The sequence below is a fragment of the Amblyomma americanum genome, chromosome 1 (genome assembly GCF_052857255.1).
Source record: "Amblyomma americanum isolate KBUSLIRL-KWMA chromosome 1, ASM5285725v1, whole genome shotgun sequence".
In the NCBI taxonomy this organism is placed as follows: domain Eukaryota; kingdom Metazoa; phylum Arthropoda; class Arachnida; order Ixodida; family Ixodidae; genus Amblyomma; species Amblyomma americanum.
The window spans coordinates 414,331,493-414,357,371 of record NC_135497.1 but is presented as its reverse complement, the minus strand read 5'-3'; the positions used below and the strand labels follow the sequence as shown (position 1 = coordinate 414,357,371).

The 25,879-nt window shown below is 47.7% G+C and overlaps 1 protein-coding gene across 2 annotated transcripts; it reads left to right on the top strand.

The window, feature by feature from the left end:
- The first annotated feature begins 279 nt into the window (after positions 1 to 279).
- LOC144103175 (uncharacterized) lies at positions 280 to 22,860 on the top strand. 2 transcript variants are annotated; one of them, XM_077635983.1, is made up of 6 exons: positions 280 to 565; positions 6,548 to 6,692; positions 9,696 to 9,853; positions 19,416 to 19,655; positions 21,860 to 21,937; positions 22,303 to 22,858. In XM_077635983.1, exons 1-6 carry the CDS (start codon positions 368 to 370, stop codon positions 22,555 to 22,557), a joined length of 1,074 nt encoding a protein of 357 aa, XP_077492109.1. In that variant the 5' UTR covers positions 280 to 367; the 3' UTR covers positions 22,558 to 22,858. The 2 variants fall into 2 exon arrangements, with proteins under 2 accessions (XP_077492109.1, XP_077492110.1); XM_077635984.1 differs by lacking the exon at positions 19,416 to 19,655 and having other exon boundaries at positions 22,303 to 22,860.
- Positions 22,861 to 25,879: the final 3,019 nt, after the last annotated feature.

The following is a 25,879-nucleotide window of genomic DNA, read 5'->3' as shown; positions in this document are numbered from 1 at the left end:
ATAATTGCAACTGGTAGGTTGATTTGGTAACTCTTTTAAAATTCTTCGAGCCCTTCTTTTTCACCAAAATGCTGTTTGTTATTTTACTTTAAATATTCTTCTGTCCATTTTCATCGATACATTTTTGTTTTCAAAATTCACGCTTGGCGCTAATATTTTGTCGTAATCTCCTATGAAAATTTCCCTGTTTATGCCACTACACCTTGGCCAATCCCCCATGTGGATATGTGTCATGGTATAAGAGGAAGTAGAAGAAGAATGAGGCCGTTGGCGCGCGCTGCGTTGTCGCGCGATATCCGAGCCTGCTAGAACGGCTGTTGCCGCTGCCGCGACGAAGTTGCCCAAAGCGATGCCCCTCAGATAAGAAATGCCGGGGGAAGCCCGTTCTCCGACGACGAGCCTCGCGGGCGACAAGAGAATGGGTTGCAGCGAGTTCGTTGCGCAGAAGGTTCTGGCTTACATGTCCGTGCGGGACCTCTTCAACTGCTGCCTGGTGAACCGGATGTGGCAGCGCCTCAGCCTCCCGCTACTCCGCAAAAAGCTGGACTGGGTCCTCTGCTGCGCCGTGAGTCGAAATTAGACGAAGGCATAGAGTACAACACGCGAGCAATCGTAACACTGCTTCCCAGCGCGGCCTAGCCGGATCGGGGACAAACCTAACCGCCGCACACAGTTGAGTTCACTCAACTGGCAGTGGCCTTTCTAACGTGCCGCATGCAATTATTTCTCTGACAAATGCGGTCTAGTACTTTTAACGAGGGCAAAACCATTCGTTTCACGCGCTCCGGCCTCGGAACTTGACCTCACTCCGTATGGGCTAGCGTGTTAGCTTCTCGAGAATCCGGCGCTCGTTTCGGTCGCCAAGACTAGGCAGTGACTCGATTTCGTTTAAAGAATGCCGTCATGGTGGCTCTGTGGTTATGGCGCTCAGCTGCTGACCCGAAAGACGCGGGTTCGATCCCGGCCGCGGTGGTCGCATTTCTATATAGGCGAAATGCTAGAGGCCCGTGTACAGTGCGATATAAGTGCACGTAAAGAACCTCAGGTGCTCGAAATTATCCGGAGCTCCCCATTACGGCGTTTTTGATAACCTGAGTCACTTTGAGCAGTTAAAACTCCCAAAACCAAACCGATCGTTTAGAGTATACCAAAGCTTGACGTGCCGCTAGCTGCCTCGTCGGGTTGGTCTATGGCTTTGCCTTGTCTGATGGTGCAGTGCTGTCGCCTTAGGTGCGGGTCCACGAACAGTGCGTGAAATGAACAGTAAGCTGCAGTGGGTCGTCGAGCAATTCGCAAGCGTTAAATAAGAATCTAACTACAGTCTAACCTCGTTATAACGAAATAGTTTATAACGAAGTAATGGATATAACGAAGAAATGACAATTACCCACGGAAGCTCGGTCAACACGGGCTATAACGAACCTATAACGAAGGTTCAACTGCATTGAGCATAATACAGCAGAACCCGTACAACCCAATTATAGCGCGAACAGCTGGGGTACCTCCAGCACTGCAAAGCGCCGTGGCAAAGGGACCGCTTGCGCCTGCGAGGCCGTTGGCGTGCCCGTCGGACAGCTTGCCACATCCACGGCACCGACGAAAGCGAGCGATGCGGTGCCCTGCAAGAACCACTGCCTGTGATTGCATTTTCTTCAGCGAAGGCTAGAGAGAGCTAGTATGAATTTCGGCCACAGCTCACGTGCTTCGTTTACCTCTGGACCTGATGTCAGCGCACACGCATGCACTGCCTACAGAGTTCGGCTTTTGTGCCCAAGGAACCGGGAATGAATCCCGGCTGCGGTAGCCGCATTTCGTAGCAGACGAAATGCACAAACACCCGTGTGCTGTGCGATATCCGTGCATGTTACAGAACCAGGTGGTCTTAATCTGGAGACCTCCGGAACGGCGCCTATAGCCCAAGTGCAGCCTTCAGTCGTTAAGCTTCACATACCTACCCGGAAACTTTTTGCTTAGCCGATTACAATGAGTTGAACTCTAGTCTAGAAAAATTACTCCATGCACTCCGCCCAGGTTTTATTGATTATAGGAATAATATATTCTGGTTCCTTCCGGCAGGTAAGCCTCTAAACAGCAATATGTCCTTTCGCAGCAAAGTATGTCTCACCTGGCGTTTTGACATCATAAAACCCTGTTAAATAACACATAATACCTGATTTATCTTATAGCAGCACCGCTATAGGCTTGACTTGTAAGAAGCCAGCTTTAGTTTTATGGTTTATGGGGGTTTTAACGTCCCAGAGCTACTCGGGCTATAAGGAACGCCCTATAGTGAAAAGCACCAGAAATTTCGACCACCTGGGGTTCTTTCACGTGCACTGACATCGCATAGGACACGGGCCTCTCGAATTTCGCCTACATCGAAATTCGACCGTCACGGCCGGGATCGAACTCGCGTCTTTATGGTCAGCAGCCGAGCGCCATAACCACTGAGCCACCGCGGCGACAAGAAGCGAGCTTTCTCTTCAGATGTAGCCTCTACGGAATTGTAGCCTCTACGGTCTGCCAGAGCAGACCGGCGATTTGGTCAGAACGTTCACAGCCGCTAGGTACTCAGGGCCAGGGCTTATTGGCCTAATAAAATCAACGAACAGCTACATGAGGTCATGACTATAATTCAGGCTTCTTTCAACGCGAAACTGAACTGCCGGTCGTGTGATTCTAGCAATCACTGCAGTTAGAGATGTCGTTATGCGGCCTCTCCAGAGCGCAGGTGATGGCCCGATTCTATTCTGGGCGTAGGAAATACTTCGTGCAGTTTATTTTTCATATCCTCGCGCGCCAAGTTTAGGCCGCTACGCGTTCACTTTCTTTTTAATCACGAATTACGTTAAAGCACAAAATGTGGTGCTGTAGCGCTGCGGCACCAAGTAGAGAGGTGCACCGGAATAGCGGTGCAGTTGTGCGCCGTATGTGATCATGTAAACTGATGACGTGGGCTGGCGCAGAGTCTTGGGATGGCAAAAAAGCCTTGTAGCAAGTCAATGCACTTGTCAACAGTGCAAGTCCACATTTCTGCCTTTCAAAGACAGTCGTGCTGGTAGGAGTTTAGAATCCTAACTCAGTGTGCTCTGCATCGTTTTTATCTTGTGCATCAACGGGATGTCGGAGAGTTTTGAACCGCAGTTACCGCAGTCAATAGTTAGTCGCCAACCTTGCGCGAATTTTACTGGTACTTCTTAAACTGTCCGATTGTGGCAGCGTTTCGTTTCTAATAAGTATTGTAGCAACGCGCAGCCTTTAATATACGTTAAAATAGGGCACAGACATAACGAAAGGCACTTTAGGCACACTTAATTGGAGGTCTTGATGGTTGCCGGGCAGTGGACCTCTTAATACATGAGGGAGCTCCAATAGAACCACCGTAAAATGCCAGCTGTTGGACGCGCTTTAAGGTCCGCAATTTTTCAATCACAGTTTGTCAAGTCCAGCATTCTTGGACACAAATTTTGAATACTGGATTATTGTAAGTACTGTCACGGAAGTAGTCAAGGTCATGGGTCATTCTTGCAATGCGTAGCAAAATCCTTCTGTTAAATTTTTTACATCGCTCGCGTCGAGTAGTTAAGACTTCCGCAGAAATCCAATGCGGACTGTTAACAGCAAAAGAAATGCAAGCCTGCCCAGTGGAAATCTGCGAATATATTGACTGTTGTAACGAAATCTTGCAATATATGGCAAAACTGCGTTCATAAATCTTTTCCCGTTGAAAAATGGATGGGTCCAGAATTGCTAGGTATACGTGCTGCGTCAAAATCAATAACTGATAGGCAGCCTATCTTGTAAGGCCAGCATTACTAATGATGCAGGACGTAGGCAGCATCTGGCACGTAGCCAGTGATTCTTGTTTTCTTATTTTATAGGCACGGTGCTGCGTTATTTGTGTGGTAACACGGTAAGCAAGTCTAGTCAGCGCTTTTGTGCACGCGTCCTATTTTGCGTTCACTGTTTTTCGCCCAAGGTACGCCAAAGGCCGTATTTGAAAGTCTAACTGGTATCGTTAGTGAAAGCAGTTAGAGGTGTCCGATTAGAGGTATCCACTTAGCGCAACGTTGAAGTTTCCCAGACTCATCGAGTCGTATACTGCTCTGTGAGTCTCTAAGTATCGCACAAGAAACGCCTAATGTGAGGACTGCATACAAAGCGAGCGAAAAACGTATAACGTTAGCAGAAATAAAAATACAATTGAATTACTTTATTCACTCATTTCATTCGATGGTTCCATCTTCATCATCAGCATTTCTACACCCTTGCAGGGCAAAGGCCTCTCCCATGTCTCTCCAATTAACCCTGTCTTTTGCCAGCGTCATCCTCCCTTTGCCTGCAAACTTCTTAATCTCATCCGCCCACCTAACCGTCTGCCGTCCCCTGTTACGCTTACTTTCTCTTGAAATCCACTCCGTTACCCTTAAGGACCAGCGCTTACCTTGCCTTCGTATTACATGCCCTGCCCAAGCCCATTTCTTCCTCTTGATTTCGACTAGGATGTCATTAACCCGCTTTTGTTCCCTCACCCACTCTGCCCGATTCCGGTCTCTTAACGTTACACGTATCACTTTTCTTTCCGTGGCTCGCTGCGTTGTCCTTAACTTAAGATGAACCGTTTTCGTTAGCCTCCACGTTTCTGGCCCGTAGCTGAGTACCGGTAAGATACAGCTGTTGTACACTTTTCTCTTGAGGGAAATTGGTAAACTGCCATTCATGATTTCAGAAAACCTGCCATATGCGCTCCACCCCATTCTTATTCATCTAGTTATTTCCTTCTCATGATCCGGATCAGCTGCCACTACCTGCCCGAAGTAGTATTCTTTACCACTTCCAGCCCCTCGCTGCCATTTCTGAACTGCTGCTCCCTTGCTAGACTGTTGAACATTACTTTGGCTTCCTGCATGTTAATTTTTTTAGACTCACCATTCTGCTCTGCCTGTCTAACTCATTGATCATGATTTGCAGATCACCTTCTGAGTGACTCAGCAAGGCAATATCATCAGCGAATTTGCAGATTATTTAGGTATTCTCCATTTACTCTTATTCCCAACTGTTCCCAATTCAGGCCTCGGAATACCTCCTGTAAACACGCGGTGAATAGCATTATTGAGATCGGGTCTCCTTGCCTGACGCCCTTTCTTATTGGAAATTTATTGCCTACTTTATGGAGGACTACGGTAGCTGTGCAGCTGCTATATATATTTTCCAGTATTTTGACATAAGGCTCTTGTACACCCTGATTACGCAATGCCTCTATGACTGCTGAGGATTCCACTGAGTCGAATGATTTCTCGTAATCAATGAAGGCTATATATAGAGATTGGTTATTTTCTGCGCATTTTTCTATCACCTGATTGATAGTGTGAATATGATCTATTGTGGAATATTCTTTACGAAATCCTGCCTGATCATTTGATCAATTACAATTTTTTGGTTGGAGATGTGCAGTTCATTCTAAGCCGTCAAACCCAACCAGACAGGCAAATCTGTCAAAATGTTTAGTTTTCAGTGGCCAACTTTTTCTGAGGTAATAGGTCAGGGTTGCTGCGGGTTGCAGCGATGGCGTAGAGGTAGACCGTCCGCCTCACGAGCAAGAGGGCCGGGGCTCGAATCCTGGTGCCGCGCAATTCTCCACCGTGTTTAAAAAAAATCGGCGTGTCGATGGAATCGCATAACCAGGCCTGGGGTGCGGCCTGATCACGGTGACCTGAACAGACAACGCACTCCCTCACCATAACAGGATTTGGCCACCCTGGTGTAGTACTTGGCCACAACCTTCTATGATCAAACCAATTAACCTCAATTAACCAATTAACCTCAGTCCCCAGCGGCTGCGGAGCAACTGACCACGGCGTCGGTCAGACCTGCGGCTCACCAAATCGCAGTAGGGCCATGAAGAACGCTCGTGAAGTGAAAATGTACCACTGAATCGCTCCCTATGGGACTCATCAGCTGAAAGCCTATAGATACAGAAATCTGAGTGGTGTGTGTTACGTGACGGGAGATCTACAGGAAGTGCCATCGATTTGGCACATGACGTCGTTTCTTTAGACAGAGAAGCTTCGTAAGCTCGGAAAACGAAAGAAAAAAGATAACATAAATGTTCTTATTATGCGCCACTCATTCAAACGCCTATCACGGAGCATGTGAACAGACTGTGGGTCGGCATGAAAGCATAACACAGCCCGGCAGCATCGGACAATGAAGGACTCTAGTGGGCCCAAAACTACAGCTTGCTTTTTTAGTGGGCCCTATACAGGCTGTGTATAAAGGTCGTGTGGGCGCATCCATGTCCCACTTCCAACGATCCCTCTTTTACAAGTCCCTTTACGACAACGCTATTAATTTTTCCTAAGCTTAACTTCCCCAAGCCTGAAACGCAAGCGCCGCGAAAGCACACAGAACTACAGAGCTCTGAATTGCACTGCAGAAAAACGCTGGTCGTGATTTAACTCCTACAGGCTGGCTGGACGAAAAAAAAATGCACACCATTTTTCTTATTCTCCTCTCCTGAACCGGCCACGTGATCCTGCCGAGGCAGCCCCGGAAAGATGGAGATGAGTCGTGCTGCCTGCAGAACTACTGCTCGCACCTGCGGCGTTTGTGTTACGTCGCCCGGCAGGTGAAGAAGAAGCCCGCGTTGCACTTCCTGCTCATTTCGGCCAGCAACGACGACGAACGCAGCGGTGAGAAGCACAGCTTGTCGTCGCTTGACGATGTATGCGAAGGCACACACTGCTATACTTGCCCCCTTGAGACTGCTCTGGTGACTTAGCTCCAATGTGAACGCATTTACCACGCAAACGCAATCACAAAGCGTCAAGTACGACACCACTACGGGGAAGGTTTCTTCAGAGCAGCGCTTAAAAGTCAGAAGAGTCTCGGGGGGGGGATAACACGCTTCAAACCAATATTGGCAAGTGATCTAAGATCCCCCAGTGCTAGAATGTAGGAACTGCATGAATTCGAAGCGAGTAACCATTTTAGAAGCAATAGCTTCACTACGCAATGTAAAGCCGATTTCGCCGTGCCTGGCACAGCCCTCTACCGCGCATGCGCCGAAATATTCGGGTCTGCGTGAAAATAAGAGGGCACGCACACTCAATGCACAAAAGAACTGGCGACAAAGCCTGGAATCGAACCAGAGCCCTCGGCGTTCAAGACGGGGACGCTTCCACTCCGCTGCGACGGCTCGGCGTTCGAACGTGAATAGAGGGGCGTGTGGTGAATGCGCCGGTTTCTCAGAAATGCATCTTCGAAATCTGTGCTGAGGCAGACAAGAGTTAATATGAGCATGTAAATTACAGATGTCACAATTAAGCGAGCCCCATGCGTTTTCAGTACAATTACTCCGAGCTTGGCGTGCAGTCGTGTCGCAATCCTGTAGGCACCCACTCTCCCATTTTTCTTATTCTTCCTGTGAGTGCCGATCCAAACATTCCTTCTCCATCGTGTCGAAAATTTCGCCGTGATTTTTATTAAGAATCAAACGCAATTTTTAAAAACCCGAAACAGAGAAAAATACAAACTTGGCAGCACTACATAAAGGGTAGAATAAAAAGAGAAAACCGTCCCCTCACAATACAAGTCACTCCAGAGCTGGCCGCTGAGCTCCGAGGCTACAAAAGAACAAAACAAGCACACTGGCAGAGCGTGGCGATCGTTTGTTTAAGGTTTGTGACATCAACTGAGCCAACAACGGCCTTTAAAAATGATTTCTCATCTTTGTGTAAACCGGTGTGTAAAACATGCTGCCAGCCACTTTCTCTCTCCCCCTGTTTATTTGCCTCATCACCGTGTACTGTGCGATTTCAGTGCACCTTAAAGAACCCCAGGTGGTCGAAATCATCCGGAGCCCTTCACTATGGCGACCCTCGTAGCTTCAGTTGCTTTGGGACGTTAAGCCCATAAAACCAAACCAGACCTGTGCTCGAATGACTAGAAACACCACTTCGTTGGATCCAGACTTTAAGTACTGCTGCAAAGAAAGGCTGTGACGAGCTGTGCGTTGTTACATCGATTAGGATACGTTATTTCTGCGTATCCTTCAGTGGGGACAAAGCTACCTCTATATATGCGGCACCTAAAACGGGGCAGAATTCTGCAATCTTCCTAAAACATCTTCGGGACACACGGCTTGCTTTTGAGCCCTTCGGACCATTCGAGCTTAGCTACAATAAGTGCCCGACTGTAGTGCGCGAAAGAAAGCTGTGCGGCCTGAAGACTTTTGCCCAAGTCTGTACGTTAAAGCTGCATTGCTCAGTGTGATGGCAATACCTTTAACCCGTTAGAAAAACTGAAATTTTCTGCGCCCCTAATTCTAAATTATAGTGCGCTGAGTTATATAATAGAAGCCGTCGTAAGCATTGCTGTTCACATATGGATGGCTGAATGCACTGCGCAGCCTGTAATCCAGGAAACTGTCAATGAAATACAACTCACAAGCGATCTTGAGCAGTTGCATGCGTTGCTCAAAAGTCGTTACACCGTCAGGCGTGTCCTCTTCAAGCGCGTTCAACACACTTTTCTAAAATCACTAAGAAGCTTAAACGCTATGCTGAATTCCGCAATAATAGGTTGGTAGGAATTACGCGGTGGCAATAAGCAATGTTGATGCTGCTGAATTTGGTGAGCCAGTGAAAACGTTACTCTTTCTTTCTGCGACAGCAATCTATCACTTAAGCAGTCTGTGACACAAGTGTCTTCAGACGGTAACAATGTAATCTTGCACACAAAAGAATGTTTCTTCATTGTGCATTGCCTTGACTCCTCAAAGCAGCCTTGAAAATTCTGAAGTGTCATTAGGTGCCGCACACATACACAGTTATCCACTTGTGTAATGGCTTACCTAGGGAACGCTACTTCGTTACTAAATTGCACATTTGTATCAACTTTTTCGGGAGACGCCAACACCTATTCTCGCAGTCCCTGAGAGCTTTATTTTTAGTCCGACAGATGGGGTGCTCTGGGTTATTGGGTTGATGTTATTAAGCCCCTAACGAAGTTCTCACTTCCGAAAGGGCCCCGGTCATCGTCTTAACATGGTTGATAGTAGTAACTTGCACAGTCCATATTTCAAGTCCAGCTTTCCTGGACGTCAGTTTTAATTGTGAGGCTACTGTGGAATCTTGTAAGATGCTATCATAACATATTGTGCCGTATAACCTTGTGATGTGTACCGAAATATTGCTCTTGAAAGTTGTCCTGCGTTCGCACCGAGAAGTTAAGACTGCCATAGACAAGCGTTTGGTATATTTTGACGATAAGTAGCAAAAAACTACAATTGTCCCGACGAAGGATCTGCGGATGTATTGGTTGTTAAGGTATAATTTTACGATATTCTAAAAATATATATTCATAGAGAACTAACGATTGTGCAGAATTTCCGGCTATGAAACTAGTTGGCGACTTTTTTTGTGTGTATGTAGAAAAGAAGTCAGAGCTTTCTATATTTGCATCTGTCTCGAATAGCAGTTTTTGTAGATAGATATTAACCTTGCAGCGGCGCCGTCGCGATGGTCTTCGTAATCTCTGCACTGTATTGTTTCCTTGCAAGTAAGTTGTTTCCCTTGGGCAGCTAGGATTTTTAATGCGTGCACGAGGCGAGCTAACGGAGCCAAAAACTTCCTACTCTGTCCCCCGTAAAAGGGAAGCGAAAGCTACACGCTTTAATTTCTCCTTCCTTGCAGTGGTGAATGGAGTCCGCCAGTCGTTGCCACATGACTGCGTCACTGTGCTGTTCAAGTCGAAGCTCGACAGGACCCTTCTCCTCGAGGGAAGCTGCAAGGGTCTAAATGGCGTCGTTGTCTTCAAAGACGTCGCCAAGGGAAACCGGTGGGCTTTAAAGGTACGGCATCCTCGCGCATTTATCCGCAATACAGGATTCTTCCGAAAAAATTGGTGTGAAGTGCAGGGCTCCACGAAGGATAGAACCACTTCTGCACAAGTAATCAGATTAAGTATCTAAGAGCTCATACGCACAAGAATTTGCTGGCCATTACGGGCACGGGCAGGTTTTTACTACTCGTCATTTTTTCTTTGTATATCAAAGCTTTCGCGCTTCGTCGAAAACAGTTGAAACACTGCAACAGCCGCTACGAGGTTGTGTATAACGGAATTATTAGTAGAAACCCATAGTGTTTCTGAGCAGGTGCGGATGGCGAAAAATTGGTACCTTTGTGTCTTTTAGCCTCTCCACGAAGCGGTGTACCTATTACAGCTGCCTATCGTCATCATCATCATCATCAGCCTACGCCTACTTCATGACAAAGGCCTCTCCCGTTGTCTGTGCCTGCTGCAGCCACCTTAGTCCCGCAAACTTCCTAACATCCATTCTCCAGACTCCCTGGCACTTCCCGCTAAGCCTACTCTTGGGATCCACGCTAAAAATCTCTTTTGGGATCTGCGCTAAAATTCGACTTTTGGCGGCTTGCGGCATGCCGCGGAGCGGTGAGACCAATCAGCGACGTCGGCCTTAGTCACCCGCCAAAGTACCTACCAAGGCTCCTATAACCAAAATTACAGCCAGCGGCAGCGGTGGCGCAGTCGCGCTCGCTCCTCCAGAATCCGGGAACTCAATCGGTTTGACATGAAGAGAACTTTGAGCGACGGAGCTTTCCCGTATACTCCTCGCCGCCTGTATGGCCGGCCTTTTCGCGGTGCGCATCCTGCCGGGGTTTTTTAAAGTGCACTCATCTACGATTGCTGCAAATTCTGATGGTGAAAAAGTTGATGTCCATTGCTTCCTTTTTTATCTTTTACCTGATGTCTGCTAAAAATTGTTTTGTTTTTTAGAACTGTGCATTACTTGTGTGCATAGATGTCTGATACGCTCTTGTTGAATATGCGTCACTCCGAGCAAGTTATATATCCGCATTTTGTTAACTCTGTTAAAAAACTGTTTTTTACTTGTTTGTCGTGACGAACCTGTTGTGTATCTTGCTGGCTGCTAGTGCCGCAGCCAGCAAGATAATAATAATAGTAATAATATATTTTATTCACGTCAATTCGTAAGTACATGCTCCAGCCCGCTTAAGCGTTATCGCTTGTGTGCGTGGCTGGGCAGCTGGGGTGTGAAATATATGACTCAGCAGTGAATAAAATACAAAAACAAAACAACAAAAGAGCTCGAACCAGGAAGAGACTCCTAAATTGCTTCCGCGATGCAAGGCGAGCACGTGTACAAGAAAGTATTCCACCATTATCCCTTTTATACACGAAATGACAACGCCGAGATCATGGCAAAAAAAAAGGTTAGAAATTTGTCACTCAACATTATCATTAAACCACGATGAAAGAAAGTTGTTAAGTTGTTTTAATTCATTAATTCTCGGCCCAGTTTGCATCTTATTGAAGTAATAAGGAACATAATGACTGCGGATTTTTTTTTCCATAATTAGTGAAGATGCGTGGTATGACGTATTTTTCCGACTGACGGAGCGGCGCAGGAGCATGAAAATGAAAAATAGTGGCAATAAAAAAATTAGAAATACAATCCCCTCGTTCGGAATTATTTTCGTCCTTACATATAAAAATCATTAGGAGGCCGCAACTGATTTTCCATATTCTCTGGGTGTACATTTCGTTTCAGGTTGCATTCTTTGATGCTTTTGAGTACAAATCGCCGCTTAAAAGCCGCGAGACGAGCCGGGAGGCGACATCAGGAGTACTGCAGGGTTGAGAGAACAGAACACGAAGAATAGCGCCTAAATCATTTAGTCTTCTCTGGATTGTATGCATCTGAGGTTTAATTGGGAGATACATGTGACCAAGAATCGCAGTTTAAAAACTTGTCAGACGAGCTGTGAGGTGAAACAGGAAGCTGCAGCACTCTACCGGAGAGAGGAATTACGCTGTCAGGTCACGTGCCAGACAGTCCTTTACTGCTGTTACCGTGCGCAAACGTTTCCAGAAATATAAATGCAACAGCATTTCTAAACTGCCGTTGGACTTCTGCCTCGTACTAGTCCTGCCAGTTCGCCGTCTCGTAATTCACCAACGTAGGTTAAATACAGAGTCAGGAAGCAGATACTGTTTCTACCCAGAAGCCAAGGCAATTTGAACTTCTATACCCAGCCACGCACGGCCGGCGAGCAAACGGTGCGATGTAACGGCGATGGAAAGCGCGCTAGCGAGCAGGTACATGTTTTCAGCCTACCTCCATTTGGCCACAATAATGGGAACGACCTCGTAATCTTGTCGGCAATTCGCCTGCCCAACAGAAGCGCATCGTGTCGCCTTGTTCCCGTAGCATCGGGGCTCCACTTGTGGGAACTTCTTTTCGTGCGCACTGTACCACCGAAAGTACACTCGAACACGAACGCTCGAGTGCGCGTTCTGCACTGACTTCCGAGCCGCTGAGCACTGGGTTCGAGATCATGCTGAACGATGTGTTGGGGGGTGAGGGGGGGGGGGGGGTTGGAGACAGCTGGTGCCCCACTTCCGCCGTAACACTGCCTCAATCCCAGCGGCGCTAATGTCAGTAGAAGACGCGCGCTCGATCCTTCTTCTTAAGCGTGCTGCATACCGGCGGTACATACGATAGAAATGAGCAAAAATCGTACCTTCTACTATAAAACTCTGCTGCAACCGCTCTTCAGCTTTTCCTACATAACCTATGTCCATTACATAAGCTTTTTCAAGGTTGGATGACAACATTAAAAAAATAAAAGGTACAAATTTAGACACCTGTACCTCCTACTCGAAGTTACCATGCTAATGATGTATCGCACTGCTGGGTCCCATTCCTCCCAGTAGGTCTTCCATAGTGTGCTGTCGGTCAGATTATTTTGTAGCAGTTTGCCATGTGAACTCTCCGATGTAGAGCTTAATAAGTACGTACAGCCTTTCTGACTTTTAATAATATAGCGCGAGCGTCGACCAAACTGGTGATCAGCGCCTTATAACGACGATAAGCGTGCAACACGGCGAGAGTCCGCGCACGCGCTCGAGATGAGAGCGTCGTCTGCTACGCTGTTCCGATCACCAGTACACATACCCTGCCACCATATCTGCTCGCAAAAACCGGCGGGCAGCAGAGCACACGTGCATGTCTAACATGTGACACTGAGAAGTTTGAAAGCTGCGATGCATTTTTTATACCGGCTAGACCCTGAAGGACTGATTAAAACAACCTGGCCGGTGCCCCTTTTCGTTGTGTTCGCACCTCGCAGAGAGCTGCTCAAATCAGAAGGTTCCCATTCCAGGCAATGGTTTTCACGCGCTCCTGATTTCTTTCCTTTTATTTTTTCTTATCTTAACTCTGCTGCGCCAGCGTGGTGTCCCGTAAACGAAAAAAAAAGGCGGAAACACGTCACAGTGTCACATCTTAGTCATGCGTATGTGCTCTACTGCCTGCCGGTATTTGCGAACAGATATTGTGGCAGGGCGTTTGTCCTGGTGATCGGAGCAGCGCAGCAGACGACGCTCTCCCCTCGAGCGCGTGCGCCAACTCTCGCCGTGTCGCACGCTTTTGGTCGACGCTAGCGCCATATTGTTAAAAATCAGGAAGGCTGTACGTCAGGTGACCTCTACGTGGAAAAGCGCCGAGGCTGTCTCAACTGCTGTCGCACTGGTCAGCAGAATGCTGCAAGGTATGCCTTCAGCGCCGGGGACATTTTCGGATTCTCTTTCGCGCTTTCACGATGGCGGCAATGAAAGAAAGATAAAAGACACATAACGCTTGGGTGGATTTTAATGAGTAATTACTCCCTTACTTATAACGAAATGAAAATTGATTTTGATGAAAATAAAGGCGCTGTAACTCTCTCACGTCTTTGTGGACGCTCGAACCGCGCCAAGTGGAAAGGGATGAACGGAGCGAAAGAGGGAGTAGATATAAAGTGCCGTAGTCGAGGGCTCCGGTTAAATTTAGGCCACCTTGGATTCTTTAACGTGCACGGACATCGCACAGCACACGGGCGTTTTTTGACTTTCGCCTCTCTCAAAATGTGGCAGTCGCGGTCGGGATTGAACTCGCGATCATGAGCTTACAGCAGCCAAGCCCGCTAACCACAGAGCCACCGCGGCGGGTCGCTATAACCACGAAAACTAGTGGCATGATGGGGCTATGGTCAACGAAATCGCTACTCGTAGGTGCGCTTCGTGGTTGGCTGACGCTCGAGCGACGAGAAGCCGTGACACCTAGGTCATAATACGGCACTGGACGTTCACGAAGCACGCTCCATTGGGAAAAGATCGGTGAATATTAGTGAGAAGTCTTCATGCTGGATGTATTGCATTGATGGATGTACTGCATGAGTACAAGGAAGAAATTGAGTTCTGCTTAAATAAAAAAAAATGTTTTATTTTTGTGCCGCCCTGGTAATGACAGAGAAATAATGCCGGTTGCTATAGCGTTTACAATATCCTAGTCGGATTGGAAGCAGACTGGAGTTACACCTCGAAAACGTAGATGCCGCCTCGGACCCAATACGACGTATTGCGCTTGAAGGCAGTTTCACATGATGCGATTGTTGCCGCAGCGCAGTGCGATTTCTGCCGCTGTGCGACAGAAATGCGCGTCGTTCTCGTCGCAGGGCCACTGCGACAGACTTTCAACAAGTTGGTCGCACTGTCGCAGCGTCGGTGCGGTCGCAGCGATGGCCACAGTAGTCAGCCAATAGGAGTTCAGCGACATGACAGGAAAATCTCAAAAATGTCTTATTGAACTTAATAATACATCACAGCTCAATATTATTGCCCATTATTACGAAATCAACGCCTGCCACGATGTTTGACATTTACTGCAGCCGAAGAATTTTCGTCCACTGAAAGGCCGCACCGACGCTAGGGTGCCGACGGCACCGACCGAAATCGTTGGCATGTGAAACGGCAGCTGCGATTACCGTTGCAACGGCAGTGCGACCGGGCCGTAATTTTTCGTTCCCGTCGCACCATGTGAAACAGGCTTGAGACAGCATCTCTGTAGTGAGCCGGAGGCGTACGTTTTCGAGGTGTAACGCCCGTCTATTTCCCATGTCGGTAACGTGGCAGTTGTCTCCTCCGCTAACCTAACAATCCTGTCTGTTGATCCTATCCGTACAGCTGTATGAACGGGCTCTTGGGGTTCTGCAACGGCAGTAGCTCAGGCGGCGCAATCTCTGGTCATGTCTAGCAGGTTTGCTTTAAAGTTTTCAGTTTTAAATGCTTTCAGCTCATATTTCTGGCAATTTAAAGTGAACATCGTCCGAACCCGACGCTGAAGATGAGAGTGAACTTATCCGAAATATTCCGAAACTGTCTGTCCGAAACGTGTCCAGAAGAAAAAAAAATCAACTTCGAGCGGGATTTCAACCGGCGGTGTCGCAAACCGAGCAGATTGACTACGCGCTGCCTTCGGCTACTCAGCTGTTGCCGCAGGATTTCGCGCCACGTGCACAACTGCTAGCGCTCGCGCTGTGCTTTGGATGCCTTCGTTCCGTCTTTCACGTTCTACACCGCGAATGTTTGCGAAGGCCTCTCAGATAAAAACTGCCTTGGAGGAACGGAAAGGCGACCTCGAAGGCGATCTGTTGCGTATGCTGAGGCTACCAGGCCAGCGCTGGTCAACCGGGCTTCCATGCACACCAAAAACGACGAAGGTAGCCGAGCGCTCTCTCGCTTGCTATGAAAAGCTAAGAAGATAAAAGTGGACAATGAAGGAACCTCCGTCTATTGAGCCGTCGCAACTTTTGCTGACTATTTCATGTTTATACCTGCATTCAGCGAGATATAGACTGATTTTTTTCCTGACATTTGATGAAATCTGTGAGTGCGGAACATGTGAAGTATTGGGCAGATGTGTTTCTGACTTATACTGATTACCCATGCCTGCTATGAAATTCATATTTTTTTTTTCACGCTAAGCGCAATGCAGACACCTTTACTTTGTATTAAGCGTAGATGGAGTTGCTTGAAGTGTATGGTTCGATCCTTATTAGGAATACTGAGGCTCACAAATATTTGCTGAGAATCGAGTTTGTTCATTCCAAGGTTCAGAATATTGCAGCGCAAAACGAACAGAGACACAGGGAGAGAACGTTCAACACGTAGACGAGTGCTGGCTCCCAGCTGTTCAGCGGAAGGTAACCACAACACGTAGACGAGTGCTGGCTCCCAGCTGTTCACCGGAAGGTAACCACGACACGTAGAAGAGTGCTGGCGCCCAACTGTTCAGCGGAAGGTAAACACAACACGTAGACAAGTGCTGGCTCCCAGCTGATCAGCGGAAGGTAACCACAACACGTAGACGAGTGCTGGCTCCCAGCTGTTCAGTGGAAGGTAACCACAACACGTAGAAGAGTGCTGGCTCCCAGCTGTTCAGCGGAAGGTAACCAGAACACGTAGAAGAGTGCTGGCTCCCAGCTGTTCAGCGGAAGGTAGCCACAACACGTAGACAAGTGCTGGCTCCCAGCTGTTCAGCGGAAGGTAACCACGACACGTAGAAGAGTGCTGGCTCCCAGCTGTTCAGCGGAAGGTAACCACAACACGTAGACGAGTGCTGGCTCCCAGCTGTTCAGCGGGAGGTAACCACAGCACGTAGACGAGTGCTGGCTCCCAGCTCTTCAGCGGAGGTAACCACAACACGTAGACGAGTGCTGGCTCCCAGCTGTTGAGCGGAAGGTAACCACAACACGTAGAAGAGTACTGGCGCCCAGCTGTTTAGCTGAAGGTAACACAACACGTAGAAGAGTGCTGGCGCCCAGCTGTTCAGCGGAAGGTAACCGCAACACGTAGAAGAGTGCTGGCTCCCAGCTGTTCAGCGGAAGATAGCCACAACACGGAGGCGAGTGCTGGCTCCCAGCTGTTCAGTGGAAGGTAACCACAACACGTAGAAGTGTGCTGCTCCCAGCTGTTCAGCGGAAGGTAACACGTAGAAGAGTGCTGGCGCCCAGCTGTTCAGCTGAAGGTAAAACAACACGCAGAAGAGTGCTGGCGCCCAGCTGTTCAGCGGAAGGTAACCACAACACGTAGAAGAGTGCTGGCTCCCACTGTTCAGCGGAAGGTAACCACAACACGTAGACGAGTGCTGGGTCCCAACTGTTCAGGGGAAGGTACCCACAACACGTAGACGAGTGCTGGCTCCCAGCTGTTCAGCGGAAGGTAACGACAGCACGTAGACGAGTGCTGGCTCCCAGCTGTTCAGCGGAAGGTAACCACAACACATAGAAGAGTGCTGGCTCCCAGCTGTTCAGCGGAAGGTAACCACAACACGTGGACGAGTGCTGGCTCCCAGCTGTTCAGCGGAAGGTCACCACAACACGTAGACGAGTGCTGGCTCCCAGCTGTTCAGCGGAAGGTAACCACAACACGTAGAAGAGTGCTGGCTCCCAGCTGTTCAGCGGAAGGTAGGCACAACACGTAGACGAGTGCTGGATCCCAGCTGTTCAGCGGAAGGTAACCACAACACGTAGACGAGTGCTGGCTCCTAGCTGTTCAGCGGAAGATAACCACAGCACGTAGACGAGTGCTGGCTCCCAGCTGTTCAGCGGAAGGTAACCACAACACGTAGACGAGTGCTGGCTCCCAGCTGTTCAGCGGAAAGTAACCACAACACGTAGAAGAGTGCTGGCGCCCAGCTGTTCAGCTGAAGGTAACACAACACGTAGAAGAGTGCTGCCGCCCAGCTGTTCAGCGGAAGGTAACCGCAACACGTAGAAGAGTACTGGCTCCCAGCTGTTCAGCGGAAGGTAGCCACAACACGGAGACGAGTGCTGGCTCCCAGCTGTTCAGCGGAAGGTAACCACAACACGTAGATGAGTGCTGCTCCCAGCTGTTCAGCGGAAGGTAACACAACACGTAGAAGAGTGCTGGCGCCCAGCTTTTCAGTGGAAGGTAACCACAACACGTAGACGAGTGCTGGCTCCCAGCTGTTCAGCGGAAGGTAACACAACACGTAGAAGAGTGCTGGCTCCCAGCTGTTCAGCGGAAGGTAACACAACACGTAGAAGAGTGCTGGCTCCCAGCTGTTCAGCGGAAGGTAACCACAACACGTAGAAGAGTGCTGGCTCCCAGCTGTTCAGCGGAAGGTAGCCACAACACGAAGAAGAGTGCTGGCGCCCAGCTGTTCAGCTGAAGGTAACACAACACGTAGAAGAGTGCTGGCGCCCAGCTGTTCAGCGGAAGGTAACCACAACACGTAGAAGAGTGCTGGCTCCCAGCTGTTCAGCGGAAGGTAGCCACAACACTTAGACGAGTGCTGGCTCCCAGCTGTTCAGCGGAAGGTAACCACAACACGGAGAAGAGTGCTGGCTCCCAGCTGTTCAGCGGAAGGTAACCACAACACGTAGACGAGTGCTGGCTCCCAGCTGTTGAGCGGAAGGTAACCACAACACGTAGACGAGTGCTGGCTCCCAGCTGTTCAGCGGAAGGTAACCACAACACTTAGACGAGTGCTGACTCCCAGCTGTTCAGCGGAAGGTAACCACATTGTAATCTATATCTACCTTACAGTAACAGAAACAATCAAGAAAAAAATGTAATAAACCGAAGCTCCAGCATTAGAGATAACCACTCAAAAGCACCACTTCTTTCTCCTAAAAAGCAAGAGAGAACGTGCTTACGTATTTCGAGTCGGCTTACTTGATAAAACACGCTTCCACAATATCTCCTCGTTTTCGCTCTTTTCACATCATTGTGAACCGCAAACAGCAAGATCAAACAGATTGCAAAAGTTTAAAACAGAGGTAAACGTCGATGAAAACTTCCACATGAGGACCACAAAGATACCGGCTGCGATTCCTTGTTTCCTTATCCATGACGATCCTGCAGCAGGCAAGAGAGGATTGAAGCGCGTGTGCAAGCTGGCAGGACGAGCAACTTGAAGGGTCGCGCGTACGTGCTTTAGCTGCATATAAGACAAAACTTTCATAACAGGACTGCGCGATGTTAAGGTGCATAATCTAGTATGTAGACTTTTTGGTCGCAGCAGGGTAAAAAGGCGGTTTTGGGGTTTGCTCACAACATTGAGTAAATGGTCTAAGGTTTTCCCAGACTCCGATAGACGGCCTCGAAAACCTTCCCCGCATAATGTAAACAAGTCGTTTAAGCCAATTATTTGCCTCTAGACCTTGGCCATAATCATGATTCCAAAGCGCATTGAAGACCACCATCGTAATCGAGACTTGAACCGCAATACTGCGTAATGTCAGAGCAGAAGTGTGCCAACGATGATATTAACTGTACGGAGCCAAACAGGGCTTGACACATGGAAGGTGCTAGTTTGTGGCGCTTATGTGTTGTATCCCTGTTTATTTCACCCTTGACAGTCAAAACGCGTTATATCTTGACGCATGATGATGAATAAAGTGGGCATAGAAAGTAGATGATTTACAGGCGTCCAACTTAGCCCGAATACTCTGGTGGATACTAGTTGCGCAAGTGCTACTGCTCACTAATCTTCAGCCCTGCTTGCTTGCGACTTTCCCAAGAGGCGAAACAAAGGCGATGCCCATTTCGAATCTTCGGCTTCCGACGCTGACAGCCTGGGCCGGGTGTCCAAGTTCTTGCGGCGCTGGGTGCTGGGAGATCGTGGAAGCTCCCCCGTCGCGTGTTTCAAAAACACGTCCGCGGGCGTGCTGACGTTCCAGTCGCGGCTCAGCGTGCCCCTTGACGATGCCGGGCACATAACCACCTACTGCATCGAAAAGGCCACCGGGTACAAGTTGCAGGTACGCAGGTTCACTGGTATAACGATGCGACGACAGCAGAGGCGCTAATCTGAGCGTCAGGTACTAAAACCAGAAAAGCTGCCAGCACTCCCTTCAGCGCCCCATACAGAACATGTACGATGTGGCACCCGTTGCAGCTCGCTATATGCGGAAATTTAAGACAACTTAAAAAATAACCGGTATCTATCAGGAAAAACAATACCCCGTTTACTGGTCAGAAACTACAGCCGTGTACGTAAAACACAGCCTTGAGTATACAGAATGTGCCAAAGAAGTTATCTATCAGTTTCCATCGTCCTGTGAAAAGATGTAGATCGGCCAAACTGGGCGATTCTTCAATGTGAGGGCAGCTGAACACGTCCGCAATCGGTCTACCAACTCAGGGGGCAATTTAGCTTTACATTGTAAAAAGTGCAAAAAAAGATTGCCACCCGTTTCTCGAAAGCACAAAGTTCCTCGCGACGGCTAGAACTAAAACAGAAAGAGAACTAATTGAGGCCTTCCTAATCGCAAATAATGCTAACAATTGTGTGAGCACACCGTTCATTCTGCTTTCGAATAAAGAAATCTCGTTTTTAGAAACTAACACTGAAACTGTCCTTTTTTAACCCTTTTCTCTTGTTACTTGTTGTTTCCATCCCTCATAGCTTTTAGCCTGGTTTTAGCCTTTGTCATTTTTGCGTCGCCTTTACCTTTGTTTATTCTTTTCATAATTCACTCTCGGTTTCATGGTATTAGCCTCGTTGTTAATCTTTTGTATCATTCATATGGCTTAGTTTTTTATGCTTTTCTGCCTACTTTTTAGTGCTTGAACCTTCATCTTTTACCGTTGTTACTGTTGATTTCACGTCTCATTCCTTTGCTTAGTAAGTTTTTTCGCTCGTAATACATGGTTAGGCCGTCTTCGTTTTCGTTCTCTGTGAAGTTTTGGTTTCACCGTCAGGTTTTATCTTCCTCTCTCCTTTTATCTAGGTATCAAAGGTGTTTAGGCATGCATACATTCGGGATTTTTTAGACTGGTTCTCCATATTGGCTCTAAAAAACTGTCAAACTTATCTGCTGTGTTAGATTGGTGTCCTGTCGCGTGGTGGGTGGCTTCATTTAAAAGGAATGCTCTAAAGCGTTTTTCGAATAAAAGTTGGAAGTTCTGCGCTCTGTGTGTGAACGTGTTTTCTTGCCTTTTGTCCCTGTCTTTTCGCGCAGTTTAATCGTGAGCAACTCTGTGCTCTGTGACCTACACTGACCATTCCACATACGTAAAGCGAATTCGTTAAACGCATTCTTTACGTGGGAACAAAACGACTGAGCACCTCGTCTTCGCTAGATATGGCCAATCTGTCTCACTCAAATCATTTCGCCTAAGATAGCTGGATAAGTGGACACCAACTAATTTGTTGTAACGTTAAGAGCGTCCCGGGTAACATTCAATTAGGAGCCTGCTGTGGACAAGCCGAAATGTTTCAAAAGCTTTTTTTCTGTGCAAAAATCCCCCAACAGACGCACGCACGCACGCACATACACACACACACACACACACTTTTTCCTGCGCCAGTGCTGTGTGCCGTTTTGAAAGGCACAGTCAGTGTATACGGCCCAAGGATGCTCTTGCATGCTGCATGGCAGTGCTTGGGCAGTTTACGTACTCGCGTTCAGCGTGAAAGTGTTTACATTTCGTTGTATTTTGCCATTTGTACCCAAGCACAGCATTCTTGCATTGGTTTTTGTTGCAGCGCTATCGGGTGTTTTCTACTCGCTGCAAATCCCTAGCAGGAAATTGCAATTGATACAGATAAACTAGTTGAGCACCGAAAAAGCCCTTTTCTTCAAGGGCTTTTTCGGTGTGCTGCCAGCGCGATCAGCGACATTTTGGTCCAGTCTTCAGCACGCTATTGTAAATTACACGAAATAATTAGATTCAATTCTACTACTACTAATGTACGTAGCCTTCAGTAATCTTACATTTTATTAGAAAAATTCAAGCCACCAAATTACTTGACAGTCAACTAGGCGCAGCATTTGAATGAGAGTCTAACCTGCAGGAATGACATCTGCGCTTACCACAGCGTTGTAGCCCTCTGTATCTTTTGCTTCCTGCAAGGTTATTGTTGAATGGCAAGCGGTGCACAAGTGCAGGAGCGTCAAATTATGCCTTTTTTCTAACCAGTGTATGTGGCAGATTCCGCACTCAGCTTCCCTTGTTGCAGGTCACCACGGCAACGCTCCATGCAAAGATGAAGCGAAGAAGTGTGCAGTTGATCCTCAGCCTCCGAGATACATTTAAGGTAATAACGGTCCGCATGGAACTTTCCTGTACCTTCCCCTCACGTGTTGACAATGGTATTCTTGACACTAGCAAGGATTGCAATTTGAGAATTACATTCTTGGTGGTACTCCACCATTCAGGAATTTCGCTATGGACATTGCACTCCTTCGTAAAACTAAAACACGCTCATAAAATTAAGTGGCACCTAACTGTTTACCAAATTCTTACCGGTCTTGATAAGGTGTGAGTGAATGTGGTTTTTTATCAGCTAATTGAATGACCTTGTTCATTCTTGAACGCCACCTTACGTGTTCGTGTTTGTGCCTAGTCGTGTTATTTTGCCTGTACTTCAGCACCACGTGTCCCAAACCTTTTTTTGTTTAGAACCTGGGCAGCACGATTGTGGTGGTGTTCCAGAAAGACAGCGTGGACATGCTTGTGATGGACTACCTCCGGTGCTTGCTCAACGACGTCCCCGTCATCAGCATGGGCGGACAGACCATGACCGAGGCGCGCGCGTACACGTGGGACAGCACCGCCACCCCACCCAGGGGCGGCAGGGTCACGGTCATGGTGCTGACGCTCTTGCCCAAGGCCTCCGAAAAGATCTTCAAGATCAAGTCCCTAGCGCCTGCCTAGAGCCGCCTTTTGAGACACCTACGCAAAACAATTTCCACTTCTTTTTTCGGTGTGGGAATCGTCTCAGTAGCCTTTGTTTTGCCTTGTGTGCTTCGTTCATTGTGTAGTGGGTTGGCAGATAGAAAGACAATTCATTCTTTTCCAGCTTGTGAACTTTGTATTCTCCTCCCGCTTGCTTTTGCACAGCCTGCTTTAGTACATCAGTTGCCACCGTCGGTGTCTGCCCATGTAAAGCGCTAGCTGCTTGTAATAAAGCATTGCAATCAGTGCCCGAAGGCACTGATTGCCGGTTGTGCCGATTTAGCTGGCGTTCTCTCTAGCACTGTAGTTGCTGTTCCCATTGGCTCCATCGCGTGCTTTATTGAAGTTGGCCACACCCTTTTTCATGCCGTCAGCGCCGGCTCACAAGGAAGTTTTTAAACACAGTTCAGGATTTCATATATTTTGTGCATCATTTAGGTATGCTAAGAGTCCACGGTGAACCTTATCGCTCCAGATACATTTTGTTTTTTAAATGTCCCAGTCAAAACGCACTACAGGATTCTAAGACAGAAAATTTCTGTAGTCTGTAGTCTTGTCCTATTTTGGGCATGTCTTGTGTAGTCTGTCTTGTCTTCTGTAGTCTGTCTTGTCTTTTGTAGTCCTGTCTTCTGTAGTCTGTCTTGTCTTTTATAGTCTGTCTTCTGTAGTTTGTCCTCTTTTGTAGTCTGTCTTGACTTCTGTAGTCTGTCTTGCCTTCTGTAGTTTGCCTTGTCTTCTGTAGTGTGTCTTGTGTAGTGCTCGTACACTGTGTAACAGTCGTTACTGTGTCACCTGTCAATTAACACAGGATTTGTGTTCTGGAGTAGGCAATGCACAAAAATGCGCAGCTTGGTAATGGTCGCCTGTCAATTAACACAAGCTTTGTGCATTCAAGAGTAATTTGTGCACAAAACCACTAGAATTGAAATGAAAATGATCAATATTTATTTACTGCTTCGTGCTTTTTTTTCGAGCTTGCTGATGCATGCTGTCCAGCGTTGTCCTGGCCGCAGGTTCCTAGATACATCGCCCATGAGCCAAGAAAAATGGTTTTTGTCTTGGCTGAAAAAAAGAAAAACAGAGATCATCGCTGCTACCTGCGCAAAAAAGATATGGAAGCGTTGACGCCTCGACACTGGTCGCCTTTCAAAATTGGCGCCATGGTTGTTTTCTCGTTGACTTGATTGGTTATCAATTAGCTCTTATTTTACCCTCATTTCATCCCAGCAACGATTTCGAGTTTTCAAACCTTCCTCCACGGATCGTTCCTGCCCACTCACTGAATACCCGCCCAGTCTAATCACCCGTTCATTGCCATTCGTTTCTCAATAATTGCCTAATTGCCTCTAATTTATCATTCTTTTTCCTATCTCCTGGTTAAGTATAGGACACTTATCACTGGTCACGTGATCGCTCATTTCGAGTTTTCAAACTTGGCACCAAGCTTTGGCTTTGTCCATACTTCCAGTTTTTCAAACTTGGCACTATGCTGTAGCTCCACCTACTTTCAGCGTTTTCAAATTTCGCGGCACTTTTTCTCTGGCCCAGCCACTTCTTGGACATTTTTGGCTGTAAATAATTATCCGATCATGAAATTTTCTTTTCGAGCAGCATCCTCACATCATCCTCTGCCAATTACACAACCAATCGTATGACGCTATCTCTTCTGAGTTGCCCAACCCTGCTGCGGACACGATCCCCGGCAACATAGCCTAGTAAACTTCTCACTTTATTCAAAATGTTGTAATACTGAACAAGGCTTATGACTGGCCGAGTTGGTACTGACTCACCTCAAAACCAGCTAGAACACACAAGAAGGCATGAGCTCAAGAGGCGGGACTAACAAAAATTTCATTAAAGATTTTGATTATTTGATTTGTGAGCGTTTAACGTCCCAAAGCGACTCAAGCTATGAGGAATGCCGTAGTGAAGGGCTCCAGAAATTTCAACCACCTGGGGTTCTTTGGCGTGCACTGAAAACGCACAGTACAGGGGCCTCTAAAATTTCGCCTCCATTAAAATTTGACTGGCGAGGCCAGGATCGAACCTGCGTCTTTTGGGACAGCAGCCGAGCGTCATAACCACTGAGCCACCACGGCGGCATCATTGAAAGAAAGCCGCAAAAGAAGACCCGCGAAGAGATACAAGCGCACAATAACCAAAAGCACTGAAAGGGCGAAGTGCAATCAAAGGTCATCATCAGCCTTACTACACCCACTGCAGGGCAAAGGCCTCTCCCATGTCTCTCCAATTAACCCTATCCTTTGCCAGCTGCATCCACCCTTTGCCTGCAAACTTCTTAATCTCATCCGCCCATCTAACCTTCTGCCGCCCCTTGCTACGCTTACTTTCTCTTGGAACCCACTCCGTTACCCTTAAAGACCAGCGGTTATCTTGCCTTCGCATCACATGCCCTGCCCAAGCCCATTTCTTTCTCTTGATTTCGACTAGGCATACTAATGAATCATCTAAAAAAGCCAATTCCTTACGGTGAAGGTTTACCGATGGCTTAGCCACACGTGTCCTTAGCCTTACCGATGTACTAAGCCTCAACTATCTACTGACAGATTTATCCCTTCCATAAACCACTGATGTGTTGTGGAAATTAGGCGTGCAACGAGACAGGTCATCCTCAGATTTGCATTCACAAGATTGAGCACGCAGTGCCAGATTAGAATTTGCCTTCCCCCTATAGAGTGAAAGTGCTCAGTCAGGCGCAAATTCAGATATCTGCCTGTCTGCCCATATTAGTTGCAGCCATAAGGCAGTGGAACGCAATAAACTCCATTACTTTTGCAGGTGGTGAACCTTTTTTGTGACACTGTCCATTGTGGACAAGTACCCAGTTTTATCAAGCCTTTTTAATGGCGGCGCAAAGGCCTCCTGTCTTGCACTTCGCTGTTAAGACAAAAGCAGCATTACGCTTTCCCACGACTTTCTTGAGACTGAAATACTGTGGAAGTAAGGTGTATTAGCATCATCAGAGTATGTGCTCCTTACCCTCGAGCGAGTGAAAACATACTATGACAGGTTGTTGAGATGGGCAAGTGGGAACCCAGATGCTTGGAAACCTGCTACAAGAATGCGTCCTCAGCAGTGATGGCATGACTTATGTAAAGCTGATGTCATGCACACGATTGCACACCCATCAAGTGTTTCCATCTTTACTGACCTTAACCAGCGAGAAATACACCTCTTCACCATCCTTCCCCAGCAACGAGTGGTCCGACTCGTAGCTAAAAGGAGCCTTCCCCGATCTTTAGCTGTAGCCCCGACAAACATATTCGTCCACAAAGCGCAG

Excerpts from the sequence above, each read along its gene's own strand:
- LOC144103175 (XM_077635983.1), top strand. The coding sequence starts at position 368 with ATGCCGGGGGAAGCCCGTTCTCCGACGACGAGCCTCGCGGGCGACAAG. Across the intron at positions 566-6,547 it reads ACTGGGTCCTCTGCTGCGCC|CCCCGGAAAGATGGAGATGA; the intron begins GTGAGTCGAAAT and ends CTGCCGAGGCAG. Across the intron at positions 9,854-19,415 it reads GAAACCGGTGGGCTTTAAAG|AGGCGAAACAAAGGCGATGC; the intron begins GTACGGCATCCT and ends GACTTTCCCAAG.